The sequence below is a fragment of the Ornithodoros turicata genome, chromosome 6 (assembly GCF_037126465.1).
Source record: "Ornithodoros turicata isolate Travis chromosome 6, ASM3712646v1, whole genome shotgun sequence".
Classification (NCBI taxonomy): domain Eukaryota; kingdom Metazoa; phylum Arthropoda; class Arachnida; order Ixodida; family Argasidae; genus Ornithodoros; species Ornithodoros turicata.
In genome coordinates, this window is record NC_088206.1 from 25,279,854 (window position 1) to 25,292,979 (window position 13,126).

Genomic DNA, 13,126 nt, shown 5'->3' on the forward strand with positions numbered 1-13,126 from the left:
AATTTTGGAATGAAATTCACTCGAAATCGCAACCTAGTGTGAAAGTGCACTGGAAGGGCAACCCCCTATCTAAGGGAGGCTGCTTATTTGGTCCGCCAAGTTGTTAGTAGTTGTTTGTAGGCATCCCAGGTATGCCACCTTCCCACATAGTGGTTGTTCTTCTGGTGCTCTTTGGTTTCAGCTCAGCATTTTGGCGCGCATCACACATCAGACATTCTCTAGCACTTTTCGTGTTTTCTCGAATCTAAGACTGGCCCTAAGTTCAGGATAAATGAATTTGGGAAAAAAGCAAACAGAGGTTGGGAGGCAGTATAACATTTGGAAACGATGCACAGTACTATTTATTCCTCACCCCTTTTTTCGACACTGTTTTTTATGTCGCTATCTGCCCACAGCTCACTGCCCTCCGTTTCGCCTAAAGCGTTAGACAAACCACACTTTCTAAAAGCATGCATGACAACATCGCCAGGCACATCTCACCCTGTTGCATCAGCTATTTGCTTCAGATACTTGAAACCGTCTTGCCGCAGCTAAATTGTTGCCGCATTCAGTGGCGAAAGCGATAACTTCTCGCTCAAATGCTCAGCACAGCGACGACGCCATGACAGAGAATGAACGCAGTTCCCATTCTGCTCGTATTTGTGTTGCTTCGTTGTTTTGCACCTTTCGCGCTGACTGGCGCTGACAACTGCAACATGTGGTGTCTTTCACACTGCGCTATTGTCCCGATCTCGTTGCCCGCTCCCGCCTCTCGCCTGATGTCGTCGTGGCATGTATATGCGAATCTAAGACGACCCCCGACTTTAGGACGCGGGATTTTTGAAGAAAAAAAAAGTCATCTCAGATTTGAGAAAATACGGTACACCACCTTTGTAGTGTTTGCCAGCACAGATGCCTTGTTTTCCCAAGTTGTTGGTTGATGTTGGACCTTTTTCCCTCTGCCATCATCATGATCTATGTACAGTTCAGCCCATTTTTTAGCCCATCTTCAATGTAACGATAACTCCTATATTAGGATCAAATTGCTGGTTCCCGTCAGCTCACCATGTACGTAAACAATACTTAGACATAGCTATCGTCTTGAAAGTGCCTGCTCACGTATAGAGAACAAAATTCTCCCCAAATTTTCTCTTCCGCCAGTAAAACGTGTGCAAATCAAACAGCAAGATTCAATTTTTTTATTGAAAACAAAGGAAGGAGGCACTTTCAAGAACTAGAGCATTAGAGTGAGAGCACAGTGCATATAACTGCGCATAACCGATAAGGATTAGACGCACATTACAGAACGTAGGACTTCGAAGACGCTTGCGAGATGTAACGGAGATTGCTAACGAGATGCAAAACCTCCTTGCTAAGTACAGTGCTTTCCAAAACGTGAGTTAGGAGAGGGTTGTGCATTGCCACTTGGACGAGGTGTGTTGTAATGGGCAGCACAGTTCTGCTAGTGAAAATGTTGATGGTTACAACACTGGATGATGGGCAATGGTATAAGGCCCTGGTTTTTCTGCTGCGGCTAATCTCAAATGCAGCGGCAGGGAATAAGAAATTATGCAATTCTGCTCGGCAAGTGCTCGCGCTGATGGAGATACTTATGAATACAAATTATTTTTTTAACTTGCATAACATAGAAATAAAGCACCTACAAATCCAAAATACAGTTGTAGCTAAGCATCACATGGTACTTTGTGCCGTTTTAACACTAGCATAACATAGTTAACACTAAAGGCAGAAAAACAATCGGGCGCTTTCGTAGAATTCTTCAGTACGATACTGAACTTTCCACTTAAATTTCTTTTGCAGCAGAGAGACAAGGACAGAAGAAACAGACAGGAAGGCTGCGTTTCTTCTGTCCTTGTCTCTCTGCTGCAAAAGAAATTTAAGTATGGCTTACCAACTACCCTGTTTCTCTACGTTAGTAAACTTTCCACCCTTGCTTTCCCAAGTGGGAACGTTTAGCCATCACATGTTCCACCCTGAGAAACGCACTAGATCAGATATCGCTGATGAGAGCAAAACAGTAAAGACAGGATGGATGTGAGCTTAACCAGCGTTGCCAACATGAGATGCGTGGAACACGCTTATTTTCCTCTCAGTTACGTGGCTAAGGCCCGTGTCAACCTAGAGTTAAATATGTAAAATGTTTTTATACTTTTAAAACATGTGCATGTGGAGTGGCATTCTACCTGTACTGTTCTACTTCATTCGTGTGATCGTGACTGGCAGTTTTGTAAACGTTTGTGCGTATAGAGTGGATATCATCATAGCGATACATGGAGTATTGTTATGATGATACTCTATGATAGGATTTCATATTCCGATCGGTATTGTTATACTAGCATGCAGCTATCCAACAGGCTCGAATGTACTATATTTATGGTGTTCAAGCTTCCTGTATAATGGATGCAAAACTGAAATATAAATTTATTGTCTTGCCAGTGTTCTGCAACTTGCGGTGATGGGGTGATGCATCGCAGCGTGGAATGCTTGGACGGAGGCCATAGGCCTGTGCCCTATGTTCACTGCAAAGAGGAAGCAGCTCCTCCAGACAAGCGTGACTGTCGTCTGGCTGCTTGCCCTCGCTGGCAGATGTCTCCATGGTCACCGGTCAGTGTTATTCTCATTCTGTTTCGGGCTTCAAGAATGTAAAAAGCATACCTAGCATCATTACTGCTGCATTAATTCGTCGGATGCGACTCTATGGGGCTTTCACAGCTCAGTGGCGTTACCGCTTGAGACAAGTTGGCTCTCCCAGATGTCGTCACAGCAGTGATCTAGAAGATCTAGAGCACATTCTTCTTCATTGCCCACACTACCAACCTTCCCGAGCTACACATTCCGGGACTCTTAATCAGCTGTATTCTCACCCCCTCTTTCTATCAAAATTGGTTCATGGCCAAATCCAGCCCACCAGTGCTCTGCCCTCAAAGCTCTTCTGACCTATTTGGACACCATAGGACTTCGATCCTTACTGTGAAGGGGCTCATTATTTCATTCCCCATATCACCAATGGGGTAGAGTGTCGCCCCGGCAGTAACCAACGAAAACTCGTGTGAGAACAACGGAGAAGGGAAGGGTTTCTCTTCCTCTTCTTCGTGGTGAAAGGGAAAGACACGTGCAGAAGGCTTTCGTCGGCTTTCATTGCCCAAAGACTTCATTAAATAGAGCCGATCAAACGAATGTATTTCGTTAAATCGAGTGCGAAAGTACATTGGCATCTATGGGGACGCGTACAAGCGACAGAAATTCTTCGTAAAACAGAGGATTTCGTTAAATCGACATTCGTTGTTGAGAGGTTCAACTGTATTTGTTTCTGTGTTTTACTTCACAGCTCATACTGACCTGAACCGATGCCATAATGTATGAAGATACTAAACAAATCATACATCCATGCAGTGTTCGGCACCTTGCGGCAACGGTACTCACAAGAGAGTGGCTCGTTGCATGAAGCGAGGCCGAGAAGTATCTGCAGAGAGCTGCTCTGGACCCCGACCAGGCAGTCAGGTGCGGCCCTGCTTCCTGCGACCCTGTCACTACCGCTGGAAGAAAACCCGCTGGACACCCGTGAGTGCAAACCACTGATTATGGGCTTTACTCTAATTTTATCATTGTGGCGCTATCACCGAGCACATTTAAATTGGCACTGGGATAACAGAAAATATGACAGCCACGGGAAGCTGACAGTGACAAGCTTGTGCACTTAAGGGGAGATGCGGCAATTAAAATGTCGAATTTTGTCCAAAAAGTCGGTTTTTCAAAGTGTGCATTTTTGGGCTCCTCGCGCCTTCACTTATCATGTCACGAAGTACTTCAGTCAATTTCAGACTAGAAATTGATTAAATACTTATTTTTGTAACCCGCACTCGCAAAAAAGTTAGTAGAAATTACGCTCGGAAGGCTCTTTCTGTTTTGCCAATTGCGCGATAACTTTCCCACCGATCGGCGCCATCTTGGTATCATTTGAAAGAGGAGAAATCCAGCTCCCCGATGGCCGTAGTTTCGCACTTCTCCGACAGCAAATAAGGGAGCAGGACGCGATCGATGAAAGCAAAACTCAGAAAGTGATTGGCTCCCGAGAGTCACGTGGCCAGCGCGTGGCCCTCCTATTGGCGGAGGCAGTGCGCCACGTTAAAAATGCGCGCTTTCCTCGATGTTCCATGCCGCGTCGGCTGTTCCGGGGAGTTTGTAAAGCACGATGACATTGATTTTACGTAATACTAGGCTCTGAAAAAGCTGCGTGACTAGAAAGGCTACTGTCCTGGTGGGTTTTGAAGAGCTGCTGTAGCAATTTGTGACAAATAGAGCAAAAGAAACATCGGAGCTGGTTTTCCCAGCTTTTCATTTGCATCTGATTGTCATCACGGCGAGCTTCACCATATCTGTACGATTGAAGATAGAGGCTTTTTGTCTGTTGCATGGAGTTCCAGACACATTAAGGAGTGCAATAAAGCTATTAGTTATTATTTATCTCATACAGAAAATTTTGTAAAGCCCTTTTTGTCAAGCAGTATATCTGTAGAAAAACAGGACAAGGGGTATTTAAACTTTGGCTAGTAATAAATGAGATGGGGAGAAAAACTAACAGCTTTATTGCACAGGGCAGGCCCTTAGTAATGTTTTGACATAAAAATATCATGAAATTTCAAGACAATTAATCAATCAATCAAGAGGCTCGTTAGACAGCATGCTTATGCCTATAACTCAATAGGTAAAAGAGATATTCAGAAACTGATTGTTGCATTGAGATACTGGTGCTGAAATACATAAGCACACAAAATTTGGTTAAGTTTGAACTATAAATAAAGAAGTTAGCTTTAATTGCCACGTCCCCCCTTAAATTTTCCGATGCAGTAGATAAGGCATCTAACTTAACTGCACTAACACGATAACACAAGAACAACTACAAATATAACATGCATGTGTGGTGACTGACTGTGGTCATGGCATGGCAGACCATCATTAAGGAAGGCTATGCAAATTAGATGTAGCTTACTTAAGGTGGACAGAGATAATAGCGAGTTTTGTTACGGTCGCCGACTGATTTTTCGGACTTGAAGGAGCCACAAAATCAGTCAGACTTGTCCAGCAGTCCAAATTTTTAAACAAGCAGTTAAATCTGCAATGTTTCAACAAAATTTTATTTTGAGCACTCACACCGGCTTGAAATAGCTGTAAAAACGAGTTTGCTTCGCTGCACGAACACGGGATAACAGTTTGCGGCAAATTTTTGCTAGCGTAGCCTTGCTCTGATACACTTCCATGAGCGTAGTAGCGGCCGTAAAGATCGCCGCGGTTGACGGGGGTGCAACTGCAATCTCTTTGTCACTGCCACTGTCATCTGAAACTTCCGGCGGTAGATCAAGAACACTGCCGGCTATGTTGTGATCAGACAGTTCTGGGAAAAAATTGGGCATTGTCATCCATGTCTGCATAGATATGGGATGTTACACTATCGGAGACCTCCACGCCCGAGTTTCGGAGCTCTTCAATGATGGCCAGGTCAACCGCCACATCATCGTCGTTGATAAAGTCATCACTGGTACTCCCTTCTGTGTTTTCTTCACAAATTCAGTTGAACAGGAACGATTTTCTATAGTCATTGCCTTGATAGCTTCCCACGAGTTCACAAGGATATTGCAGCTGGTAGAGTCACAGAGTCAGTACAGTGCTTACTTTGGTTTTCATAACATAACATACATAACATGACATATATCATGACACATACAGTCGCCGTCCGATTTTTCGGACTCGGCGGGGATCGCGCAAGAGTCCGAATAATCGAGCAGTCCGAAAAAACGAATTTTGCTTCAAAATAAACTTTACTAAGGCCTAGTAGGCTGGAAAAATTTGTCAATGCTTTCCTAACGCGCTTCCAGCTCTGCCTGATAACATCAGCTTCTATTTCCTGAAGCGACATTTCGTCACTGTAAGTACACTGACAGAGGCACTGCCGTCATCAAGTCCGCAAGTCGGCTTCACCTAACGCATGCGTGCTTTAGGTCAAGCTCGCTTTACAGCGCTGTAGCGCGACTCGCGGGCGGAACCACAAACGATGACGCAAAAGCGTTACGACAGACCTCTTCTACTCAGAGGAATGGAAAATCAACAATCATCTCTGCCTATTTTTTTTCTTCAATATTCTAGTTGGTTGATTTCTTTTGATACGAATTTCAGATGATACCAATGTTTTCCGTCACCCGATGAGAGAAATTCGCGGGTTGGGCAAACAGAGTCCGAAATATCGAGCGACGGAGCTGCACGACGTCCGAAATTTTGGACGTTCTTATACATCATCTCTATGGGACCCGCGGCCGTTCCGTGAACGAATCCGAATAATCGAGCATGTCCGAAAAATCGGGGTCCGAAAAATCGGTCGGCGACTGTATATACCAGTGATTGCCAGTAGTTAACTACATGTAGTTAAACTACTAGTTAAACTACATGATTGTAGTTAAAAAGTAGTTATCAACTACTTGCAGAAATGTAGTGGCAACTACTAGTTAAACTACTATTTTAAGTAGTTAACTACAGTAGTTAAGTTACTGAAGGCGTGAACTACTTCCGATTTTGCCGCAAGCTTTACGGCACCATTGTGCTTCCGACTTTTGCCTTGAGCTACTTGTTTGATGAGAACGGAGGTGCAAGGCAATTGTGTGGTGCACGTGTACTAAATCTTCACTTTAAATTAGAGGTGTGCGAATATTGGATACGAATCGAATACGAATATCGACAAAATTGTCCTTCGAATATCACGTGACAGGATAACGGCTTCTAAGAGTTAATTAAGTTAATTAAGCCCCGGAAACACACACTCACAGTTGTGTTCTGCTGATCCTTAGAAAAATGTCCCAAGTGCTAATGAGGAATATGTATCGTAATAATAAACGGGCAGTGCGTATAATAGCCGATGTACCTTACGGTGCACACACACAGCCTTTGTTTACCACTTTCAAGATAATGAAGATAACCAGTATGTACAACTATCATATGTTCAAGTCTTTTCTAGTTGCCACACGACAAAATAATAATTATATGTTATCCTTGTTTGCGTTACGACACTTATCACAACGTACTCGTCACTGTGACAAATGGACAATACCCTGGTTTAGGACCAACTACGGCCATCAGTCCCTGTCTTATACCCTTCCCTACGGTTTGAATAGTTTTCAAACGCAGAAGGTATATATCAATGACCTCTCCTTTTCTTCTTTAAGATCGTTGTTTATTTAATTTGATATTTCGGGATAGGAGCTCAATTTCTTGTTACTTTATACACAATTGTGTATATTGTGCAGTATTGTACATACCGAACTGCGCACATTGTAGTATTTTGTCATGGTTGTGCTAGTTTTAAATGTTGTGTTTAAAGATTAGGTAGTTTAAAGGTTAGTTTTAAAATAGCGTTCCATATTTCACACTACATAGATGATTTTGTTCATTCGCTGGATGCCGTCGCGACGATTATATTAAAGGGGTAATGCCCTTGTCAAGCAGCCTCGTGCTGCTTTTTGGCTTCCCCCTGATTGTATTCGTTATCTGGAAGTTGCAATAAAGCATTGTTTATCGTTATCGTATTAACGTATTAGCTTAGCATAGAGCATACATGTTTATATGCACATGTACAGTAAAATTATTTTTTCAATGAAACAGTGTGCTATTCTCATGAGGCAAGCTGAAAACCGCAAGCAAAAACTTTCATTTCAAAAATCTTTCATGAACAGTGAACACCTGTGTTTGCATTGTAAGGTGCTGGTGAAACAGACAGAATGGAAGTAAAGAGCAATGACATGTACAGAGTGTGGGATGATTTAGTGATGAGCACCTCAGAAAGAAAATGATGGTGGCAAGTGGTCTCTTCTTGCATTGACAATGCCTTCCGCGTTTGTCGTGAAGGCGAGAAACTGCACGGTTTCAGTGCTCTCATGTGTGACGTCACGCGTGAGACCATCGTTACTGACGCTAATGCATAGTTTGGAACAGCCTCATGCATTATAGCGTGGTAAAACTGCGATCGTCAACGATGTTGTGTGGCTCTATCACGCGTGATTGTTTCCGCGGACCTCAAACTTTGTCGCGCCGGCGGCGACGCGCGTGAGTCACGAGCAAAATCGATCCATGAAGGTCGGGCTTAAGGCTATATATACGTCTGTAACAACAGTTAGCGCAGTTTCAAATTACTGCAGCATTACTGTCGTCCTAGTTGGCGCTTTCATACGGTCGCAGAGCGCCGGAGTTCGAGAAACTATGTCGAAATATCAACACGTCGCACTCCTCGATTATCGCCGTCATCGAACGCGACCACAATTCTATCATATATCGCTGACAACCACAAATCGAAACCGAAAAAGACGCATTCGAGACGGAGGTTTTGGCAGTGCATCCGATGGGACGCTGAACAGCGGTGTTCAGCTCAACGTCAACAAAATTTCGATATTTAACAGTAATTTCACCGAACTGTAGGCCTCATACGAATGTTCAGAGTTCGCTAGCAATCCACTAAAGCCACAGTAGTGTTGACGATGTATGACACGTACCGCGGACTCGGGTTTCGCTGAGGCGGACTCTAAAATGGCGGCCGCACACAACTGCGTACTAGTTTCGGTTTCGGTTACCGAACGTATAGCGACGCATTCGCGAACAAGCGTACCTCGGAAGCTCCGCGCGTAGCTTTGCAGCTGTTCTACTATGCATGTTCGTCGCCACAACGTACAAATTCCAGTGCGCAGCCCGCAACAGCTCCGGAATAAGCTGCTGTGATATGCGAAAAGAAATCGAATATTCGAAAACTTCGAATATTAAATTTTCGAATACGAATCGAATATCGCAAATATTCGATTCGTATTCAAAATTTCGATTATTGCCACACCTATACTTTTAGGGCATGTCTAGTGAAGTCTCATATGCTGTGAAATAATTCTGCAACTTAGTTTATCGCGTAGGCACAGAAAGAATCCCGCCGCAAGCTTTGTATTTGACGATCGTAGCAATGGCTTGAGCCAAAGTTTATTATCGCTTGTGAATCATATTTAGGTGCCCAAGAACACTACAAGGGATTGGTGTCGGTGGACAACGTTAAGTAGTTATAGATATAGTTAAACTACATTGCAGTAGTTAAAAAAGTAGTTTTAACTACTCCCGCGAAAAGTAGTTGAACTACTAGTTAAACTACTTCATCCCAAAGTAGTTAGTAGTTATAGTTAAACTACTGCAGAAGTAGTTAGTGGCCATCACTGGTATATACACACATGACACATATATCATGACTCCGCAAGTACGTTTCTGCGCAGCAGAAGAGGGCGAGGGTGTAAAATGGCGTGCGTGGCAGCGTGCCGCGCTCCCATTTGCCAAGGCCCCTGTCGCCTCCACGTGCGAACCAGAGAAAGGTAAACAGCAGGGAACCCGCCATACATTTTGTGTGTTTTCAGCTTTGCTAAGTGATACAGTGTTAAACACCTGCTGCATTTATGACTGTACTTCGTCGCATTTGGCTGTAGTGTCACTTATTTATTTGCAAAGCGCACACGGATTTGCTGACGGTGGGAGAACGCGATTAACTGCTGCTGCTGCTGGCGGGTTCAAACGGCATTCTACGACCAGGGGAGTGTTTGTGTGCGTGTGTGTTGTGCAGCGTTTTACGTTGACTACAGAAAGTGTTCAAACACGGTGCACTCCCAAGGCTCTGCTTTCGTGGCAGTGACGAAGAACGCCGCGGTAGGTCACAGTTTAAAGTGCTGTTTTGAGTGGTCTCATAGTAGTTCTAACGTCTAATAACAGTGGAGTCTCGCACTATACCAGGAACGGGCATGATCTTGTCCGTTCGGGTGCAACTGCACCAGGCTCCAGTTGCTTCACAGTGGAAGATGAAAGTTCGTACGCATGCTGAGGCACAGTTGTCGTCGTCCTGTCGTTCACGGTAGTTTAGACCATTGTAGCTGCCACGTGACTAAATTTACCATGTCTACGAGGACACTCGCTGTTCGCCCTAGATAGCTGTCAACTCTGCGAGACCGTAATTTGAACAAAATGGGGAAAATGTTTGCAGGATGCTCGCACGAGCAAACTTAAATGAGAGCCGAATAGTTGAAACTTCAGCAAATATATTGTGTTAACCTTTCGTTTGTCTTTCATCGATAAACCAAGATCATTCCCAACGAAAAGTGGGACCTCTAATACAGAAACCAGAGCTGTTTTGGCCCTCCCAGGGGCACTCCGCGCATCGAATGTGCCTTTGTTTGCCTTCTTGAAGCGCACACATGGTTCCTTCGGCCAATCGGGAGCATCCTAGAAACGTCACCATGACGTCATGTGCACTAAACTCGCGGACTTGCGGAGCGTATAACATTATATATACAGTAGAATCTCGATGATACGACCATGGATGATACGAATTTTGGGATGATACGAATTCTTTTCTGGTCCCGGCCGGAACGCCTATTCTTCCCACGTATTAGAGTTCGGATGATACGAATGAGCCGGGGATGCGACAGAGGTCGTTCCCCCGTGACGCGAGAGCGCGCGAGTCATGCTGCTGCGTCTTCCGAAAAGGGAGGGCGATCCTCACCACGAACTCCCTTACATCATGTAGCGCAATGCAAGCAATGACTTTCCTCTTGGTGGTGGTGGTGGCGGCGATAAGATCAAAGGGATAGAACGGCCCAGAACCTTATCACCCTATCTCTGTTTTTTCCTTTTTGCCCCCCTCGCAACAATAAACCGTGAAGCTGTGTGACATCGTTCTGGCGGAAAACAGCGACCAGAACCCCTGAACACGTGGAGGGAACATATCAGGACAACTTGTGGCAACATTACGCATCACCATTCCGCAAGTCGGCTTCACCTAACGCCTGCTTGCTTTAGGAGAAGCTCGCTTTAGACTACTGTCGCGCGACCCACGGGTGAAAAGCACGTGCTACGTCTTTTGAATCATCTCGCGTATTTGGGCAGCATTGGCCAAAAACGCAGGCGCAAAAGCGTTACAACCGACCTCTTTCATTGACAGTAACGGAAAATGAACAGTCACTGTTTATTTTCTTGCCTCAATTTTTATTTTGGTTTAATTCGTTTGATACGAATTTCGGATGATACGAATTTTTTTTGCGGAGCGTGAGATTCGTATCATCGAGATTCTACTGTAGTAGCTATGCAGTGCTCTAGAGTACTGTCATCAAATCCTGCGTGTGAACTGCATAAAACCATCAATTCTCATGGGTTTATAGCAAATGGAAAAGTGTGTTTCTCTGCATAATGTCCAGGGCTGTTGACAGTAGAGTTGTTCCAACAAAATAGGATAATTCGGCCACCCCACGCCTTCCTGCTAACCTACTTGAAGCCTCGCCTAGCCTGCCGCTCCCGTCTCCCGCCGACTACTTGTCCCGGCTCCGGCGCACCATGGACGCTCTCTGCCCAACCCCTTCCTGCTCCAGTCCCATCTCCAACGCGTTCCAACACTCCGGCCTTGACCGCTGCTCGCATGTAGTCGTCCGCTGCGACGCCGTAAAAAAAACGTTACAGCCACCCTACTCCCGGCCCTATTCGGTCGTACGGAGGACCCCAGCGTACTTCACGCTCCTCGTCAATTGCAATGAAGACACTGTTTCCCTCCACCATCTAAAACCTGCCTTCATCAACGCCTCCACCTTGCCGGCCGTCGCATCGCTTGGTCCCTCCGCCCCGCTTCCCACCAGCCAGCCCCTTCAAGCCCTTCCCGTCCACATGTAACCTGGTCCAGGTGCCTAGTCACCAGTCGTCGCTTTACGGCAACTCCCTAGGAAGGGGGCAGCTGTAGCTGCACCACTACCGCCATCGACAGCGCACCCGGAATCGCGGCGCGCGATATTAAACGGCAGCTCAGGCAGTTCGGCTCTGGCCATCAACTAGAACGGTTGTTGTCCGGCGTTATTCTGTCTGAGACAACACTCCCAAACCCAGAAGCATTGTTATGTTTCACTGTGTGATAGCGCATTATGTTGACATTCAGTTATGTTTTTCTGATATGATGCATAAAGCAATTGGCACCAGTTTGTGATATAGGAACATATGTATCACCCTGTGCAAAAATCTTGGAACTATGGTACTGTAGAGTGACAAGATCTGGGCATGTTGGTATGGGAACATAGTACTGCTTTGCGCTAACAAGACAAACACCTAAGAGAGGGACACAACACATAACGCTAACCTTCAACATTATTAATCTGTCACATTGGTGTTTTATACACCACGAGCCACCTACTGGTCATTTCTTCTACTCCTACATGTGTTGGTGTATGCCAGTTCCCTATCGAACAATGCGATGAATGGAACACTCACACAGGCTTGACCCAATTCCTTTATCTTTTGGGCCTCTATAATTTCACGAGTGGTCCTGTCATGACTTCTTCCGATGCGCACACACTGAGTTAGTACAGGTTCACATCCACACTCTCTGCAATGTTCCACGAACCACCAACCCCAGCAATCCTTAAAGTTTAACCAATGCTCCCTCAACCGATCATTTAAACAGCACCGTTCTGTCTGCACTCCACTTTCCGGCTCTGGTGTTGTTTTCTAATTGTAGAATTAAAGGGATGTTAGAAAACAACACAAGAGACCTACGTGGAATGCAGGCAGAATGTGATTTACAGAATACCCCTTTCGTGCAGAAAATCATCCGTAGGACAGACTGGGTGCTGTTTAAATTATCAGTTGCGGGAGCATTGGCTCAACTTTAAAGGAACTGTAAAGTGAAAGGCTAACCTGTAGAAACTGTATACTTTTCTGAAGGCTTGTATCTTGGACACTTCAGACGCATAATAGCTCTGGTGTATACTGAGCATTTTTTCGGCAATCGAATTTCAAAGATTGCTGCGCCAAGTAACGCTCGTGGACTCTGCAGACGCGCCAACCCTAAGGTGACTTGCGCGCCATCTATTGAAAATGCAAGCAATTAAGCGGGCCACCTAGGTGAGATCATGGCAGTTCTCGCGAGTGCAGTGCACGTTGCATCATCAAAGGGGTTTGTGTACCCTGGAACACAAAAATGTAAACCGTACATTCATGTAAATCGCCTGGTTGCGAGGTTTTGCAAACAGCTGCGACACAGCGAGCAAACTACACACGGATGCAGACAGATAGAAAGACCAACAGATGGCGC

The 13,126-nt window shown here is 45.1% G+C and overlaps 1 protein-coding gene across 7 annotated transcripts in view; it reads left to right on the top strand.

Moving 5' to 3' along the window:
• The window catches only part of LOC135396459 (A disintegrin and metalloproteinase with thrombospondin motifs 9-like), a 99,309-nt gene that overhangs the window by 76,035 nt on the left and 10,148 nt on the right, over window positions 1–13,126 (top strand). For all 7 annotated transcript variants that reach the window (XR_010423393.1, XM_064627440.1, XM_064627442.1 and 4 more), the window contains 2 exons: window positions 2,437–2,604; window positions 3,394–3,561. Coding sequence is in view for 6 of the 7 variants with exons in the window: in XM_064627440.1 (XP_064483510.1) it covers window positions 2,437–2,604; window positions 3,394–3,561 (336 nt within the window). In the remaining variant the exon portion in view is untranslated. The remainder of the gene's footprint in view (window positions 1–2,436; window positions 2,605–3,393; window positions 3,562–13,126) is intronic.